This window comes from Hesperophylax consimilis, chromosome 23, assembly GCF_061612785.1.
Source record: "Hesperophylax consimilis isolate HC1 chromosome 23, BYU_Hcon_1.0, whole genome shotgun sequence".
NCBI lineage: Eukaryota > Metazoa > Arthropoda > Insecta > Trichoptera > Limnephilidae > Hesperophylax > Hesperophylax consimilis.
This window is the reverse complement of record NC_142858.1, coordinates 22,071,252-22,090,327: the sequence shown is the minus strand read 5'-3', so window position 1 is coordinate 22,090,327 and position 19,076 is coordinate 22,071,252. Positions and strand designations below refer to the sequence as shown.

The following is a 19,076-nucleotide window of genomic DNA, read 5'->3' as shown; positions in this document are numbered from 1 at the left end:
TAAATTCGTATTAATATGAATTATTCCTTTACTATCGCGGCCGGCTCTTTAAATTAAATATTTGAAATAAATCGCTGTAGAAATATTAAAATATTTAAATTGCAGTATTGCTGTTTACGGCTAGAAGTCCAAATCTTTTTACTCTAAAATGCAAGGGATTCGGAGCATACACAGCATGTATGGACGGACCGCGCCTGATAGAGACATAATGAACACGATTATATAGCTAAAATATATATAATTATTTTCTAATTAAAATTACGCCTTGTATAGTATAATATAGAGGCCCAAGTCCTGCAGTTGGTGAGAGTCGATTCCAAAGTCCAATACCTCTGGATGAACCTGAGCGCTGCGTCAGCAATCTTGAAAAATTCTTTTTCCAGGTAGCAACAAGCTGTCTATCGTCACCCAACGATCCTGCTGCGTCGGCATACTGTTAACATTGGTCCCATGAGCTCGGCGTGTGCTCTGTGAATTTATTGAACTCCTAAGTAATAAATGTAAACTTTTCATTTTTATCCAACTTAAAAATGACACAATTGTACATTTACAACCCATTATAGAGTTACCCATTGTAGAGTGCACAGTGCAAGTACAGTGTAAGTACACAGCAATGGAGCTCAAAGGATTTTCTAGCACCATAATGCAAGAGTTACATACAGAAGAGGTTAAAGCAGAATTGTTCGAATGGCTAAGGTTGGGGTATTTCAAACTTTTTGAGCGTTTTGACGAGGACCACCCAAATGTTAAAAATTTAAAATGGCGTTGATTGTGGATTTAATGGTCATCAAATGTGATGTATTTGAAACACCCAATGCTGTATACTTATACAATTTTTTGTTTACTCAGAACAACAATCATCACATCGGCCCTGCTGGAGCAGATAGGCGCCATGAAGTTCACCAACTCAAACTTCACAGAGACAGTGATAACGCAGAGCGACAGCGTGTTTGGGCTCGGGCCAGATGCCGCCAAGCAGACCAAGAAGAGGAAAGCGGTCAGCGCCGCTGCGGCCGCTGCTAGCACCAGCAGCTACACCGCACCCATTCCCACCGCACGTCCTCAGAAGGTAAACCAACACGTTATTATCTTGGCGACTAGCCAAACATGTATGCGGGGGTTCGTACAAGTTTACAAAATGCTGACATTTTGTAAACTTGTCAGAGACGCCAGTCTCCCGCATCGAGACTTTAAACATGGCGCCACTTGTGTTAGACATTTGATAACAATGCGTTTGCTTTAGATCAATGCTAGGAATAAAACAGTCATCAAAGAATTACATAATATGAAAATGACTGTGAAGCATTATAATTTTGACCTTTTGAGAATTGATTGGTGGCGACATTTAGCCCAGTCAATGAAGGTTTTGTGTCGGAACTAATTCCCCGGAAGCTGAATTTTTCACAGATGTTAGAAGACATGTAGACATGTATTTTTACAAAAGTCCCCGACTTTCCCCCTTGTGCTTCCTTCCCCACCCCCTTTTGAATATATTTTTTAAAGCCTTTCGGAAAACGCTAATATCTCCTTAATGGTTTTATTAAATCAAATTATTTATTTTTTGTCTAGTTTTTAATTAGTTATTATAAAAAATTGTATTCTTTCATTTTTGCGAGAAAAGCTATACAATCTCTACAATTTATTAGTAAAGGAAAAAATATCAGTTTTTAAAATAGTATTTCAGAATATATTTGCACATAACTTTTTTCTGAGCCTGTTAACGAAAAAAAATAAAACAACAAATCTTGTAGACAATATTTTTAACTATAAAATAATGTATATAATGATGGGTTTTAATTTATAATAACGCACGTACGCTGTTAATAAGGAGCACGGCGCGCGGCGGCTCGAACGCCCAGCGGTTCGCGGCGCAGCGAGAAATTACAAAAACCTAAAGAAAGTAATGATTAATTCATGTGTTTGCTTTATTTTTATTACAATTTCATCTAACGTTGAAGAGTTTTATTGTTATTTACCAGTTTTAGTTCGGTGGGGAGGGGGGGGGTGGAATATATATATTTTCCCCTACCCAATGAAGCGCTTTCATTATCCACCAACCGCCGTGCCCTGATGGTCTGGCTTTTTTTTTAATTTTTTTTTTTTATAGTGAATACCTCACAATAGTCCCAACTACTCCCGTCTGGAGCCAGTGAGACTATGGCATCCCCAATTGGGGGATGTTGTGAGGCTGAAGGTAAGTGGGGAAGGGAAAGAGGAAGGTGGGGAAGTACCTGGCTATTCAGATCTAGTCACTAAACACGGCTAAAGCCATTTGGAGCAACGTTTCAATTCTGAATGGTGGTCTTACACCAGGGCGATACTGGTAGTATCTTCCACTCTGAAACGTGCCGCAAATATACTATATATTATTTTAATTAATTAATTGTGAAATAACACAAATAAATCAAATAAAATTTATTTGCGCACGCCGGGTTCGAACCCGCGACCTTCGGAATGGCAGTCCAATGCGTTACCACTGGACTATGCCGGCCGTCAAAACACTGGCTAAACAGTGATATTATGTTGTATGATTGTTTGTAACTTATTATTTAAATAAAGTTATGTGTAATAAGCCAAAAATACCTACGACAGCGTGGGACTATCCTTTCACCACATTAAAATATTGTAGACCTTATATTATGGCGAAGTTCTAAAAAATCTTTTGTGGAAATTCTCACTTGTTTTATTATGTGCACTTATCAACAATAAAATACCGAAACAACAAATCACTTAAAATAGTGCATAGATCTAAAATGGTTTACTTTCAAACAAGCTTCTTAATATATACCTTAAAAAATATTATAATGCCAAACCGTTTTTTAAATTATTTTATATACTTATCAATATTATCTATGACAAAATTAGGCAAATATTCAAATAATGTTGTAGTCAAGAGAGTCTTTCATTTTTTTGTCATACTGTTCGGACACGATAATCCGTTACGGTTGTAGCACATGGCAGAGCAGGTAAATCCAGATTTTCTGCAGCCACAGTAATTTCCACATCCAGACTTGCAGGAACAGGACAGCAGAGAAAGAAGGTCATCAGGAGCAAATGGTTTTAAAAATTTCTTCTTTCCACCATTTTTATTTTCATTTTCATACCTCCATCCGCAGTTTATAGGGTTTAGTTTGTTTCCTAACCAAAACTGTACTTGTAAATAAACTCTCAACAAATGTTGATGACACGATTCTGAAGTCGGTGGTAGTTTTGCCAATTCAAATTTAGATTTAAAATCTGATTTTGTCGTTAGTCTGGTAAACTTATAGTATCGTGCTTCGTTTCAATTAGAGTAGCTACCAAGACCATACATGGCGAGAGCGAATTTTTCTCCATTTTGCAACAAGTTCTCTTCAGTTGCATATTTTTCCAGAAATGCCTCAGCTGCGCGTTTTGCTTCGGGATTGTTTTTCATCATGTCAACAGCTTTTATCTTTTCTAACCCATATAAAGATGAGGTCGTATTACAGCCCGTAATGGCATGGGTAAATAGCATGTGTTTTCGAATATCTTTATGTAACATTATAGGTTTCTCTATGATGTAGAAAATTCTTGAAGGGGCCTTTCCACCAACATCTTTACAGAAAAAAAAAGATTTTCCTTCAGGAGCAAGACTTACAAGTAATACCAAAAGATCACTATCCGTGCCAACAATAATCACTTGTGAGAAGATGTTGAGTTGTTCGATGCCGGTTAGTACAATGTCAATATCGGCATCACCTGCGGCCGTTTTGGCGACAGTTTTCAAACCAGATTCACTAAATTCATGACACAGTGCTTCAATCATTATTTTTGTTGTTATTCTTATTAGATAAGAAAGCTTCCTTCTTATTCAAACAACGTGTAGTGAAGTTTAATTCAATATCGCACGATGAGTTGCTAGCCGACCTTCGTCTTTGCTCTTCATATTTTACAGTTGGTTCTTCAGGGTATCCATCGAAAACGACAATAGAATGTTTGCCAAATTTAGTATGGACGAAACGCGAGTATGATTAAATGATGTCTCCGTAAGTATTTTCAGTTTGCCAAACAACAGAGTGTAGGAGGTATCCCCCATCGATGACTATTGCAGCATTTTCCAAATCAACTTCGTCATGAATACTTTCGCTAAATACTTTCGCCATACATGATTTTGTTCCTTTACGAAGGGAGACTTCATCAAAAATAGAAGGGGTCTTGAAGCCAATGCATATCCTAAGTAGGTCTAAAGCTTGCTAGGACTATCACTAATGCACAGTATTCTGTTAAATAGCTACTGGGGGTTTACTGCAACTTGTCTCGTTCTAATAGTTGCGGATTTGAATCTTGCTGGGTAGTCACCATGTCTTTCCTTTTCAGTCGTATATCTCCAAAATTACATCCTTTCGTTTTTTGCATAGCTGCCAGGCCCACCTCATAAGCGTTATCACAATTGACACTATTATCTGACACAAACCCTGAAGATAAAGACATCAGCTCCCCTGAGAGCTTGGTGAACGGGCTGTGCTGTCTTAGCCATGATGTATATTTTCATATATCTAGCTCATTCCTTTCTTCCGTGATTCGCGCAGCTCAACATGCTGTTCAGTAAAATGAAATTCTATACCGAAGAATTTTTCAATGCTCTCTTGCACTTTCGCGCAGTAAGTGGTTCCAAGTTTCCACTTTGACAAAGCGCTGTCAGTGATTCCGCGCCCATGTGTCAAACCTCCTACTGATTTCATTGGTCGCATGAGACACTGCTCGATGATCATGTCCGTCCACGTATCTGTCGCTTCTTCTTATTGTAAAGTACCCATTTTCAGTGAATAGTTTATATTCTTTTTTAGTTATTCTTGATTCGAGTTGCAACATACTTTGAACGTACATATGTGCTGATTTTGCGTATGGTAAATGTCCTGCCGGGTGGAAGCATATCAACAATAGTATTTAGGTGCATTTTCCGATTCCCGGTCTTCAAATATAAATCTATGCATGAGGTCGATGCAATGTAGAACGTAAAGCAACAACTTGGCAGTCCTACTAGATGATTCCTTAATCCTGTCTTCACTTGCTTCAGTATATGGAATCGTCTCTTTTAGATTGTCATCATTATTAACCTCCTCCATATCTTTTTTTCACGTAACTAAATCTTGATACATATTTTCTATTTGTCTTAATTTCCCATTAATATCTCGGTATTCTTCTCTAATTACGTGGACAAGAGACGCTGCTGTTATAGTGTAGGATGTGTTTGCCCGAGAATATTCATGTCCCTGGAGCATGTGGGTTACTGTTGAGGACGCGTAAACTGATTACCATAAATTTCCCACATACCTTTATTTAAATAATAAGTTACAAACAATCATACAACATAATATCACTGTTTAGCCAGACCATCAGGGCACGGCGGTTGGTGGATAATAAAAGCGCTTCATTGGGTAGGGGAAAATATATATATTCCACCCCCCCCTCCCCACCGAACTAAAACTGGTAAATAACAATAAAACTCTTCAACGTTAGATGAAATTGTAATAAAAATAAAGCAAACACATGAATTAATCATTACTTTCTTTAGGTTTTTGTAATTTCTCGCTGCGCCGCGAACCGCTGGGCGTTCGAGCCGCCGCGCGCCGTGCTCCTTATTAACAGCGTACGTGCGTTATTATAAATTAAAACCCATCATTATATACATTATTTTATAGTTAAAAATATTGTCTACAAGTTTTGTTGTTTTATTTTTTTTCGTTAACAGGCTCAGAAAAAAGTTATGTGCAAATATATTCTGAAATACTATTTTAAAAACTGATATTTTTTCCTTTACTAATAAATTGTAGAGATTGTATAGCTTTTCTCGCAAAAATGAAAGAATACAATTTTTTAGAATAACTAATTTAAAACTAGACAAAAAATAAATAATTTGATTTAATAAAACCATTAAGGAGATATTAGCGTTTTCCGAAAAGCTTTAAAAAATATATTCAAGAGGGGGTGGGGAAGGAAGCACAAAGGGGAAAGTCGGGGACTTTTGTAAAAATACATGTCTACATGTCTTCTAACATCTGTGAAAAATTCAGCTTCCGGAGAATTAGTTCCGACATTGGGTCTTTTTTTCCCTTCATTGACTGGGCTAATTGGTCTCGTGATTATAATAGCGATGTGTATGAACTGTGCATGGCAAGTTGTTTACAACATGAGTATCGGATACTTGCGTATCTCTGTAGAAGAAGGACCTTATGCTACTTAACTCTTTCTCGGCATACACTAATTGCTTAATTCACCTTCCATAAGTACTCTGTTGTAATGACTCTTGTCTTGTCGTGTTTGATTCACTTGATGTACCATGTCATCCCCGAATTCTTCTAACATTAACTAATGTGACCTATTCTCCTGATACTCCACTAACCATTGATTCACTCCATTATATCCAAAATCATATCAGCCATGATTTATTTTCTAATCTCCATATACAAAATACAATTGTATGTACATACATGGTTTTCTACATCAGAGGGTAACCGGAACTTGTGTACTGTTAGCCTCACTGTAACATATTATATTTTCTATCGACCCTGTACTCTTGTTTGACAAATGAAAGCTTTCAGATTTAATATATTATACATATTTACCCCGGTAAGTTGAAATTTCCAATATTTGATCATCATTTGATCATCATTGGCCATCATGCAACAAACTCAAGCTTACCCAACTGATAACCCTGGGGAAGATTGTTTAAATTGTCAACCGACCTCTGCCTAAGGTATTTAATTCAGCTTGCAATTCTGCAATGACCTCTTATAATGGCTAGACTATACCAAAAAACTATAATCCTGCAACTGAAAGCCCCATTGTTAGCTCTCTTTCTGATACATGGATTGTTTATAAGAGAGAGGGTGAGGTTACACCCGTTCTATCAGCAGTATACTCATATAGTGGACACAACTTTAGTATTACAAAACCAAACTTGAGTACCTTCAAAGATACCTCCACTCTACCGATGTAAACGCCCCGTTCACTTCAACATGTAATTCAAACCCAGTAGAACATATTATCATTTGACAGATTGGACTTCAGTATTAGAATAAATATTTTGTTCCAGCTGAGTTCTACTGGCGTTATCACGGCGCCGCGCGATGCTCGTGCACCGGTAGTTGAACGTACTCAAGAGCCTGCTAGAGACGACAGGCCTAAGAAGGTACAAACTGAAAATAAGTATTTTATGTTTGAGACGCTCAGGAGCAAAATGAATTAAACATATATGTAGCAGTAGTAGTAGTTATGTTATTTTGTTGTAAAATTATATATTTGTTGCTGGCCGTTACTGTAACACTTCATATTCCATTTTGGCGACAAAATATAGAGATAGACGAAAAGATGAAAAGACAGATTAATATACCATGGAGAATTTTTGTTTCATGGTTATGATAGCATGCACAAGTGCTTGGAAAATTCTTTACTGCAAATCAATAAGGTGAAACCTTTACCAAATACCCTCTCATTTTCGTAAATAACAATTTAAGTATAAACAAAATAATAAATAACAAAAACAGCCCGACATGAGCATGGAAGTGTTGTATTTGTGACAGCTGAAAATGACAGTAATTACTTTGATATTAGCTAATCAGAGGTCACAAAAATTCACGTTTGTCTTAGCTAAAAATCACTAGTATGATAAAACTAATTACTTTCATGCATTTTGTAATGACTTCGCATCGGTATATTCAAATCGCATTGGTATTTTTCTACTAAGATTTCGAAAATGTTGTTGAAAGAAATTAGAAAAGTACCTTTTTTTTTTTTAATAAAATAAACAAATCCGTTTATGTTGTTTTACGAAATTATAAGGTAATGTTTTGAAAAATGGTTAAAATTGTTTTTTTTTTTTCATAGTCAGTCTGACAATTTACCGAGAATAGATTCATTCATTGTGGCTGACAAAAATTTTCGCATAGCCGTACACCATTTTTTCTGACAACTTCAATTCTCAGTACGACATAATTTTTTTTTCCTGTATGTAGCAAAAGTATTTCTGCACAAAGAAACCATACAGGGTGTTAAGGGACGTGCTTGACTTTCTTTAACCAGTGATTACTAACATTATTTGGAGTAAAAAAAGATACGTAAATGAAATTTGGTCTCCGGTGACATTTTTTAAGTTATTTTTTTTTTTCTCTATTTAAAAAATTGAGCAGGTTTTGGATAGTTAGAGTTTGTGATGAGAGGTTGGGCAGTTATTCAGCTAGGTGAACAGTGACGACAAGTGGAAGAAAAAAGAAAGTCACCGGATTCGAATTTTCATTTTTACTCCAAATAATGTCAGGAATCACTAATTTAAGTAAGTCAAGTACGTCCCTCAACACCCTGTGTAATATCTATTGTTTTTTTATGATCTCTGACCCTACGGTAGTCAATTAACCCATGTTTAACCTTCCCCATACTAACCATTCAAAATTTCGCATGTACCGAAGGGACAGGTCGGTGGCCGAGTTGACATCGCGTTTGGGTCCCACCCAGGCGTAGTGTGTTCAATTCCTCGGCTGGCTAAGTCCTCCATCACAACACAAGCAACATTTTCAGCTTACTGTGGTGGTAGTAGGAGATTTTCAAATTTTGTCAGGTTATTCGTAACCCAGGAATGTTTGTCTTTCTTTAAAAAAAAAAAAAAAAAATGTATCAATATACCCCACCTAGTATTCGTATAAATTGTAATACATAGTCCGTTTCGAGTAGCGTGTTCCCGTGTGGCTCAGAATGTGGCAGAGACCCTTCGATCACCTGAATAACACTAACCAGTGCTTTCCAAACAGTGGAATATATTTTTAAATAATATTTAATATTTTTATATAATAATATTTATATTTTAAATAATATTTAATATTTTTAAATAATAATATTTATATTTTAAATAATATTTAATATTTTTATATAATAATATTTATATTTTAAATAATATTAAATATTTTTATATGATAATTTATTTCATAGTGGAATTACATTTTAATATGATTTTTTTACAGAACACATTTACAACTTTTCTGCTACTTTTTAAATGACCGGGCCAGTTTCATATTATAACACGGATTAGTATTTTTATTTACTGATTATAAAACATTGATATTACATACTAGAATTTTAATAATAACAAAAAAAGTAATCACGCTTTGCTGCCACAAGGCGGGTTGTCTGCAGGGTGTACCATTTTTCTTTAATTTAATAAACATAACACATTTTGTTGGTAAATTTAGTCCAATGTAATTTCATGATATTGTATAATTTGAACTAAGTGTAAGATATTTTTAGCATCTGGATTTAGGAATAACAATTCATGCGAAACATTGTTAAATTTAGTAATTGATGATTGGAAGAAAGATATTCAACTTCACAATTATCGGAATCATACAATCCAAAGTGTAAATGGATATAAAATCACAATTTTCCTGATCGCTATTAGAATTAGTCTTCTAATAACTTTTGTATTTTTTCATCTGTTAACTGTTTCATTTTCTTCTGGAAAACTGCTCTAAATGTACGTACTTATTTAAAAATATATACTATTACTTAAAACGCTTAAGATATATACTCTGTGGAAGTGATGGCAAAAAAATAGGGGCCACCCGAGGAAGACATTGCACAATCAATTGCCTGAGTCCGGTCATGAATCAGAATAACAGAAGAAGTATCTATGAGATGATGTATGAATGTATATGAAGCAAGAAATGTGTGCCAAGACAGCGCGATATTATGATGTGAAGTCACTTTGGCTTCCCATTTAGCGGCTTACGAAAGGTTCTTTTTTTATTGATTTATGACTATTTTTTTTTTTCGCATTGATGAAAGGTTATGTCCTGTCCTTCTGATTTATAAATAAATTATCCAATTTATTTAAAAGGTTATGTCCGGTCCTTCTGATTTATAAATAAATTAACCAATTTCGTGGATTGAAATTTTCAAACAAAAACCACGGCTTAAGAAAAAAGATTCAGAATGTTTCATTTTTGTCCATATCATTTTATTTTTTTGTAATTTGTAGCAAGTGTCATATTATTATATGAAATCAACTTTTTATTCATTTTTAACCCTTAAATAAAAAAAATGTAAACATAGTATTATGAAAAATTATTTATGTTATGTGTAAAAAGTAGGTACGTAATGTGTTATTTTTTGATTAGAAAAAGAATTGTAAAATTTGATTTAATTTTGAACACAACTGTAAAATTGTCAGATGAAGATGGACTTGCCCCCACCGCCGCCACCTCCTCCAAAGGCTTCATCCAGCGGAGGACTGAACATCCAGATGGAGCCGAACCTGTCGTCTCTTCAACCTTCACAGGCTCACTCCGCGCACTACACCGCCTCCGGCTCCAGTACCGCTTCCTCGCTGGCGCCAGCCCCCCAGGAGAACTTGTATAGGTACATAATTGATACTGTATTACCGGCCAGCATAAAACTTGCTTTTCCTTTCCTAAACACACTTATTAAAGAACATAAATACATATTATTAACCTTTTCACCGCGATCAAATGTACCGAAAATTACACTCGTACGCGGTACTCACTTTGAAAATCAAAACCTACCACTTGAAACAGCTATAAATCTCTTATTTCTAGACAGATTTATGATTTGCTTATCTTAAAAGCTTTATTAATGCTCTTGAAGTTTGTTGAAACACATAAATAAACAATAAACCGCAGGATACAGATATAATATTATAAACAGTGACCCATCACAAGAAATCAACAAGAACTGTCGCCATCGCATGCACACTGCAATATTGTTTATAGTATTTACTTACCCGGTCTGATGGGATTTGGACCACTGCGCCGATATCATCAAAACACAATTATTTTTATTATTATATCTACTAACAAATAAAGTTTTAATAAAAAGTTAACACGAGGAGAAATATTTATAAGTTTTGTTTTTCATGGTAGTTTCTAAAACATGGCCACACACACAATGTCACATCGCACTCTGGGCATTTATACTGGGACATTTTCCTTTTTTTAGAAATGGCGCACACTCGGCAGGCTCGGTGAAGTTTTTGAGAATTATTTCCCTTTATTGGGTGGGGCATATATTTTGCTAATGCCTTAGCAGTTAGTCTCAGAGGTAAATCGTGTGAAGAACGAGAATGAGGCTCAGATCGGGAAGTTTCATGATATTTTTACAACAATTGTCGTATTACGGCTAATTGGAAATCTGCTTAGCTAACATTTTTATTTGTAATTGATTTAAAAGCTATATGAGAGTTCAATAAATACAGATCAATAATATGGAAGGCCACTTTTTTATACCACTTAATTGTTTTTCGCAGGCAATTAATACTACTTAACATCAAGTCCACTTTGTCAACAGAACCCATACACTTATTATAGTCTAGAACGCACTTGGGTTTCATAATTGGTTGACGAGTTTTCCAATCAACTTTTCCCGTCATGTCCATGGAGTTGTCATGTAAGGTTGTTAGCATGTGAACTTCTCTTTTATCGCACCACTTTAAAGCCAACAGAGGTCCACGATGTTGTGCTTTCATTTCACCCTTTTTAAGTTTATTAAATTTTGCCATGCCTTTTCGTGTCTTCCGCACCGTACCACATGCATTGGTTTTGTTCGTATGGAGAAAATCATATAGTTGAGGGCTACTGTACCAATTATCAATAAAAAGATTATGTCCTTTATTTAAATAATCTTGAAGTAGTGTCGTTACTACAGCCCCCGAAACTCCGAGACATTCAGAGTCAGTTATGTCAGTCCCTTCGCCACAATAAATAATGAAGTCTAATATAAAACCCGTCTTCACGTCACACAATACAAACATTTTAATTCCAAACCGGTGACGTTTGGATGGTATATGTTGTTTGAAAATTAAACGCCCTTTGAAAACAATTATGCTCTCATCGATGCATAAATTTTCATAAGGTATCAAAGTTTTTTTGAACATTTTTCGGTTATGGTCAATTAGGATTTTAATTTTGTAAAGTCGGTCACCAGGAATTTGTGTGTCGGGGTTTGAGAAGTGTAACATTCGCAATATAATTTCGTAACGATCCCTAGACATGGTTTTTCCGAAAATTGTACTAGCGAGCAATGGGTCAGTGTACCAGTGTTCTTCGATAGTAAGATGTCGGTTTCTCGTCATTAACATTAACAGTGCAAAAAAAATGTACATTTCTTCGACAGATGTGTCAACCCATTTACGAAGTCTAGATTTTTGGGAAGGTTCTTGTTTTGATATGGTGGCTATGTAATATCGATTAGTTTCGATCACCATTTTTGTCACTATTTCTTTGTTCGAGAAGTATTCAAAAAAGTCAATTTCCGATTAATTACCAGAAAATAAAGTGGATGGATCAAAACCTGACACAAAATCATCAAATTCATGAACTATTGGAATAAATGGACCAGAGGTCCAAGAAGAAAAGCAGTCTGCATTTACGGTATAGTCTAAGTTAGGTGTACGAGAGTCATGATCTTGGCTTGTCCCGGGGGCGTTTATTTCACTGTCACTAACTTCTTCAGTAATTGGTATATCTTGATCATCTTCACTTATTTCTAAATCAGAGTCAACGTCTAAAAATGTTTCATAAATTTCATCTTCCGTAAGACTGGGGTTTGCCATTTTTAAGGGAGTTCAATTTTGATATATTATATTGAGGTAAGCCTATAAATATAGACAGATATATTACTATTTAGGTTGTCCACAAAATTTAGAAATAAAATCACAAAATAAAGTCAATCAAAAAGTCTTGAGTAAAATAACTATTTTTAAAACACGTCACGTCACTTAAGTTCACAAACAAACTAATGTATCACAGAAAAATAAATTACTTAAAAAGATTCGCAAAATAGAAATCGGTCAACGACGCATAAGTCAATCAAAGCTGATTGGATCACCTAAGAAATACTATGGATGACACAACGGTTCAGCGGCGCGACATTCAAATGAATGAATGAAGATTTAACGAATCATCGCCTTCACAATGTTTTATGTAAACAATTTATTATATTTTAACCAGCAAACGTCAGATGTCAGTAAGATAAAGGATTGAACTATTTTTTGGTTCAGTTATCTGCTAAATTCGTCGCGTATTTACGTAGTATACAGCCGCTAAAGTCAAACGCATCATATGATGCGCGTAGCGTTGGGGGCACAAATTATTTTCGCATGAATTGATGCGCGTAGCGGCAAAAAAGTTAAAATAAATACTGGAGAGTCCAATTATGTCCTGTTCGTGTGAACCGTATCTAAATTTCTCTAATAAACAATAAACAGTGTTAATCTCAAGTGACCAACCTACCAGTATGGTACTGCTTATTTTCTGCCTGTACAAATATAAATAAATAAGAATAATAACATATCGTCGACGGCAATCCATCACCGCGTATGTAACATCACCGCGTAAGTCATCCTGAAATGCCATTCGACGGCGGTCATAAACCTACATCGTTGGGATTATTATAGGAATTTTTCAATGTAAGGAAATAGTCCTACAACGAAAATAGTATCACCGCGCATCTCATTTGCCTTCCGTTTGGGTAAAATCATCGCCTATCTCAGTCGTTGACTAACCGTCATTGCCGCAGCACGTTATTTCGCTGATTACAACAGTTTTTTTAAAATTTATGTGTTTTCTGTTCATCGGATGTCTTACAAAAGGTATGTATTATGAGACTAAGTAATTATATATTGCAAACATTGTTTTGTGCACACGGTAGACGTTATTATAAATCATCATGAACTTACGCGTTGATACACTTCGCAATGGTTCATTTCATTGTATCGGAAAACGTGAGATACGCGCTGATTCATTCTTTTTTGATTTGCCGTTTTTAATTTTTGTGACTTTACTATTAATTATATATTATACTTTACTAATAGTATTTAGCGAAACAAATATATTAATTTTTAATTTATTTTTTATTTCAGTAACAAAATGTTCGATTCTAGCGATGATGAGTTATTTGTTGATGCCATGTGCAAAGAACTCGGAATAAATACATTATCTGACAATCAGGGCATTGGAAAAAAAGTTGGTGAATGTTCTACAAATGAAAATATAGAAAACATTGATATAAATAATTTGGAATTTTCTATCGTTGATTATTCCCAAAATCAGCCACCAACAACAGAAGACAGTGCGGAGTTGATCTCGATGGTATCTCCTGAATACATATGCCAAGATATTCATAGCATTAATAATAATTCAACATCTTTTGTTATAATAAATAATGAAAAGATTATAGTTGATTCAACTTCAATTGAAATGCAGGTGGTGGATTACAGTACTCCTACACCAGGTACTATATTATCTCCTTCGGAAATAATAGCATCCCCATCAAATCGGCCGAGTGATGGCGACATACACGCAGATTCATCAAGATTATTAAACAAGAAATTGAGGATGCAAGGGAAAGATTATTTAGGCTACAGAAGAAGTTTACTGCAAGATGGGAAATTCAACATGGTACACGATGTGCCTAAAGAAGCTCGTCAAATGGGTCCAGCTTGCAAATCCAAAATGTGCATTCGATCAAAACTACGAAACTGTCCCAAACTTAACCAAGGTTCTAGAGAATCTATTTTCCAAATGTTTTGGTCAAAACTAAATTGGGATCAGAGAAAACAATTTGTTGCATCTAATGTAATGAAAAAAGAACCCAAACAAAGAAGATCGGAAACAAGTGCTTCTCGTAGACAAGGCACGTTGGTGTATTTTTTGCCCATTGAAAATATTACAGCCCAAGTTTGCAAAATGTCGTTTTTGAATACCCTGGGGATTAAGGAATGGACCGTGAGGTATTGGGCAGAAAAATCAGAATCTGCAATGATTCCGATGTCATCCATGACGAATCAGAACAGGCGACCAACAACAGGAGAAAATTCTAAAAAAATGTTATTACTGAAGTTTTTTCACGATCTTCCAAAACTCGAATCGCACTATTGTCGTAAATCTACAAAAAAGCTGTACTTAGAACCAATAATCAAAAGCTTGGCTCAACTGCATGATATTTATTTAGATTATTGTAAGGAAAATGTAGGAAGTCCCATGAGTCGCAGAACTTTCGAAAATGTGTTTAAAAAAGAAAACATGAGTATTTTTATGCCCAAAAAAGATCGGTGTGACACATGTTGTGGTCACGACGTTGGGAATATTAGCGATGAGGTTTGGAAAAGACACATCGTACGTAAAAATAAGGCACAAGAAGAAAAAGTTAAAGATAAACAGCTGGCAAAGGAAGGAAAGTGCCACGTTTTCACTCACGATTTGCAAGCAGTCAAATTGGCGCCAAATTTAAACGCAAGTACAATTTATTACAAGACGAAATTATGTGTGCATAATTTTACAGTCTTTAATTTGGCAAGTAAGGCTGTAATGACATATTGGTTTGACGAAACCCACGCCGGACTGGAGGCATCTGTATTCACCTCCTGCATTATTGATTACATTGTAGGAGAATTAAACAAAGCCCCTGCTCGTCCAGTTATAATTTATAGCGATGGATGCGGCTATCAAAATAGGAATATCATCCTCAGTAATGCTTTGCTTCGTCTCTCCATGAAATTCAACATCATCATTACACAAAAATTCTTAGAGAAAGGACATACCTACATGGAATGTGATTCAGTACATAGTAGAATCGAAAATAAATTAAAAAAACAAGAAATATACCTACCAAGTCAGTATGCTCAAGTCACTAAACTGGCTCGAAAACCTCCTAATAAGCCATACGACGTTCAAATACTGACATTCGAATTCTTTTTGAATTATGCACAAAAAAATACTTTTTTATACGATTCAATCAGGCCAGGCAGAATAGTTAGTGATCAAACTGTTAATAACCTACGTGTGTTACAATACTCACCAGATGGGATAATTCATTTTAAAACAAACTTCCAAGACGATTTTGCCGAATTGCCACGACGACCAAAATTGTCGAATAATAAAAATTATAATGATAATATTCCAAAACTTTACAAAGATAGAATTAAAATAAAAGAATCCAAGTGGAAACATTTACAGGAACTGAAATCTGTAATACCGCAAGATTGTCATAGTTATTATGATTCATTACTATATCAATAATTTTTTTTTTATATTTTTAAAATTACACGAGGTACCTACAATGTAAGTTTATTTTTTTTTAATAAAAAAATTGATGAGCTTAATTTTTACGTTGATGATTGTCGGTGTCATTGAGTAACTAATAATTTTGTGTATTTTTATGATAAGGTACCTATCTACTATTTTATTTGTCTAAATAATGTCATGTAACATAATATTACTTTGTTGTAAAATATTATTATTATTAAAAATAAAAAAAATAACATTTGTTTTCACGTTCCCGTGTTTTAAAACTATAATGATATTATATACCTAACTCCCAACAAGAATAAATTTCCGCGTAAGTCTAAACTTTTGCCGTATTTTACTGAACATCACCGCTTAAGTCATTTATTATTTTATTTTCGGTTAAAAACGTATATGTTTTTAAATACATAATTGTAAAGAAAATTGAACATGAAAAATAAAATGATTTGCCGCGATTTCGATGTAAATATATTAAGAAAAGTTGTTTTATGTCTCTCCTGAAAAGTGGCCAAATATGATTTACGCGGTGATGGATTGCCGTCGACGATATGTAGATTATAGCATCATATCCATCAATCAAATGCATTGTACATATAGCTTTGTATTAGTGATCAACGAAACCGGTGGATACAATCTGTTGGTCATAAATTGAAAATAGTTTGACTAGTCTATAGTTTGTAATAACATAGATCATTGTAGAAATGTAGAAATATATTATATATTTGTACAGCACCCTTGAGGTGATTTTGCACAAATATAGCGCTATACAAATCATCCAAATATTATTATTATTTATTTATTTATTTATTTAGACGCCGTAAAAGGCTTTTACAATATACATGATTTATGTTTACAGTGGTTCACAGGAGCGAAACAGTATTATGTTAAACAGAATAATTACTGAGAAATTATGTTGAAAATTAAACAAGAATAACATCTGGTATACATAGGTACAATAGCATTTTTATTTTCAATCCGTACAGTAGTTTAGTATTGAGGTTATTGTTACCTTCAATATTGGATTTGGTTGAATTTGCTGAGAACTAAGAGTTAGCTCTATTGAAACAGGGCTGTCAGTAAGACATCTCATAACAATTTTGGGAAAAATTATAGTTTTGATTAAGTATATAAAATTATTAGATAACACTCTTCTGTCTGATATCTGATGTAAGTGCATAGTTTAGGTTCTGTGATAACTTATGAATAGAATGGTATTATGCCTAATAACATTGATAATTACGAGAGAGGTATGTTATTATAGCCTTCTTATAGCTATATTCCGTGCAGTTGAACACATCTACTACTTCTGAGAAAGCATTGCCAACTGCATGCAATCTAGGTATAAGCGAGTTTCTAAATGACTCAGTCCTGATATTGTTATTGAAATTAAAAAGAATTTTGGATCGAGTGGTTCTAGTGGGTATATGGAAGGTAATTAGGCTTAATATATCAGGGCTGTCTATAATACCATTGACAATTTTAAAAATAAAAGTCAAATCGGAAATAAGTCTTCTATCTGAGAGTTTAAGTAAGTTTAATTCTTTCATCAAGTGATTGTAATTTATTGATTCTATAGGTAGACCGAGTTTATAGTTAATGTATCTTAGGAATTTATGCTGAATTTTTTCAATAGAGTCGGAGTGGATTTTAAAGTAAGGACACCAAATAGGAGAATTATATTCGATTTGACTTCGAACAAGTGAGGAATATAAGATTTTTAGTGTTGAAATATTTTTAAAGTCTCTGCCATTTCGGAGAATGAAGCCGAGCATTTTTAATCCTTTGTTGGTGACTGTTTCTACATGTGAAAGAAAGTTAAATTTTGAATCGAAAATAATGCCGAGATCGTTAATTTCACTTACAGAGGCGAGAGAAACATTATTAATTTTGTATTGATAGTTAAGGGGTTGTGTTGTTCTAAAAAATCTTATAATGTGGCATTTACTAATATTGAGATAAAGTTTATTAGTTTTGCACCAATCTTGAAGTTTATTTAAATTTAATTGAATTTGAATACAGTCATTTATTGTTTTTATAATTTTAAATAGTTTAAGGTCATCGGCAAAAAGTAGCACTTCAACATTTTTATCAAATACAGTAACAATATCGTTTATGAAAAGGAGAAACAGTATTGGGCCTAAATGTGACCCTTGGGGTACACCGCTAGTAGCTATGAATTTGTGTGAAAGGTTAGAATTATTTTTTACTTGTAGATTTCTATTTGTTAAGTAGCTTTTTATCCATTCCAATAGTTTACCCTCAATTCCGATTTGACTAAGTTTATTGAGAAGAATTTTATGGTTAACTTTGTCAAACGCTTTTACAAAGTCTGTATATATTGAGTCGACTTGGGTTTTGTTTTCGAGTGAACATGCTATAAAATTTTCATATAAGGAGAGATTTGTTAGTGTGGATCTGCCTGGCATAAATCCATGTTGATTAGTTACAATGATGTTGTTAATATGTATGGAGATTTTATCGAGGATAAGTTTTTCAAACAGTTTTTTCAAATAGTTTACCCTCAATTCCGATTTGACTAAGTTTATTGAGAAGAATTTTATGGTTAACTTTGTCAAACGCTTTTACAAAGTCTGTATATATTGAGTCGACTTGGGTTTTGTTTTCGAGTGAACATGCTATAAAATTTTCATATAAGGAGAGATTTGTTAGTGTGGATCTGCCTGGCATAAATCCATGTTGATTAGTTACAATGATGTTGTTAATATGTATGGAGATTTTATCGAGGATAAGTTTTTCAAACAGTTTGGGGATAGTTGAGAGCATGCAGATGGGTCGGTAATTAGTGACATCATGAATATCGCCTTTTTTAAATACAGGTGTTAGATAGCAATTTTTCCATAGGTCGGGGAAGCAGCCAGAATTTAATGATTGGTTAAATATATGACATAGTGGATTGGCTATTATTGATGCACAGTTAATTAGAAAGGCAGGACTAATTTTGTCAGGACCCGCTTTTTTTTTTAAGTCGAGTGTTTTTATTTTGCGTATAACATCAGGAACATTTAT

General features: G+C 34.4%; 1 protein-coding gene across 4 annotated transcripts in view; it reads left to right on the top strand.

The window, feature by feature from the left end:
- LOC149412458 (uncharacterized) overlaps positions 1–19,076 on the top strand; it is a 54,679-nt gene that overhangs the window by 12,066 nt on the left and 23,537 nt on the right. For all 4 annotated transcript variants that reach the window (XM_089646076.1, XM_089646075.1, XM_089646073.1 and 1 more), the window contains 2 exons: positions 850–1,069; positions 10,181–10,368. In XM_089646076.1, coding sequence (XP_089502202.1) covers positions 850–1,069; positions 10,181–10,368 — 408 coding nt within the window. The remainder of the gene's footprint in view (positions 1–849; positions 1,070–10,180; positions 10,369–19,076) is intronic.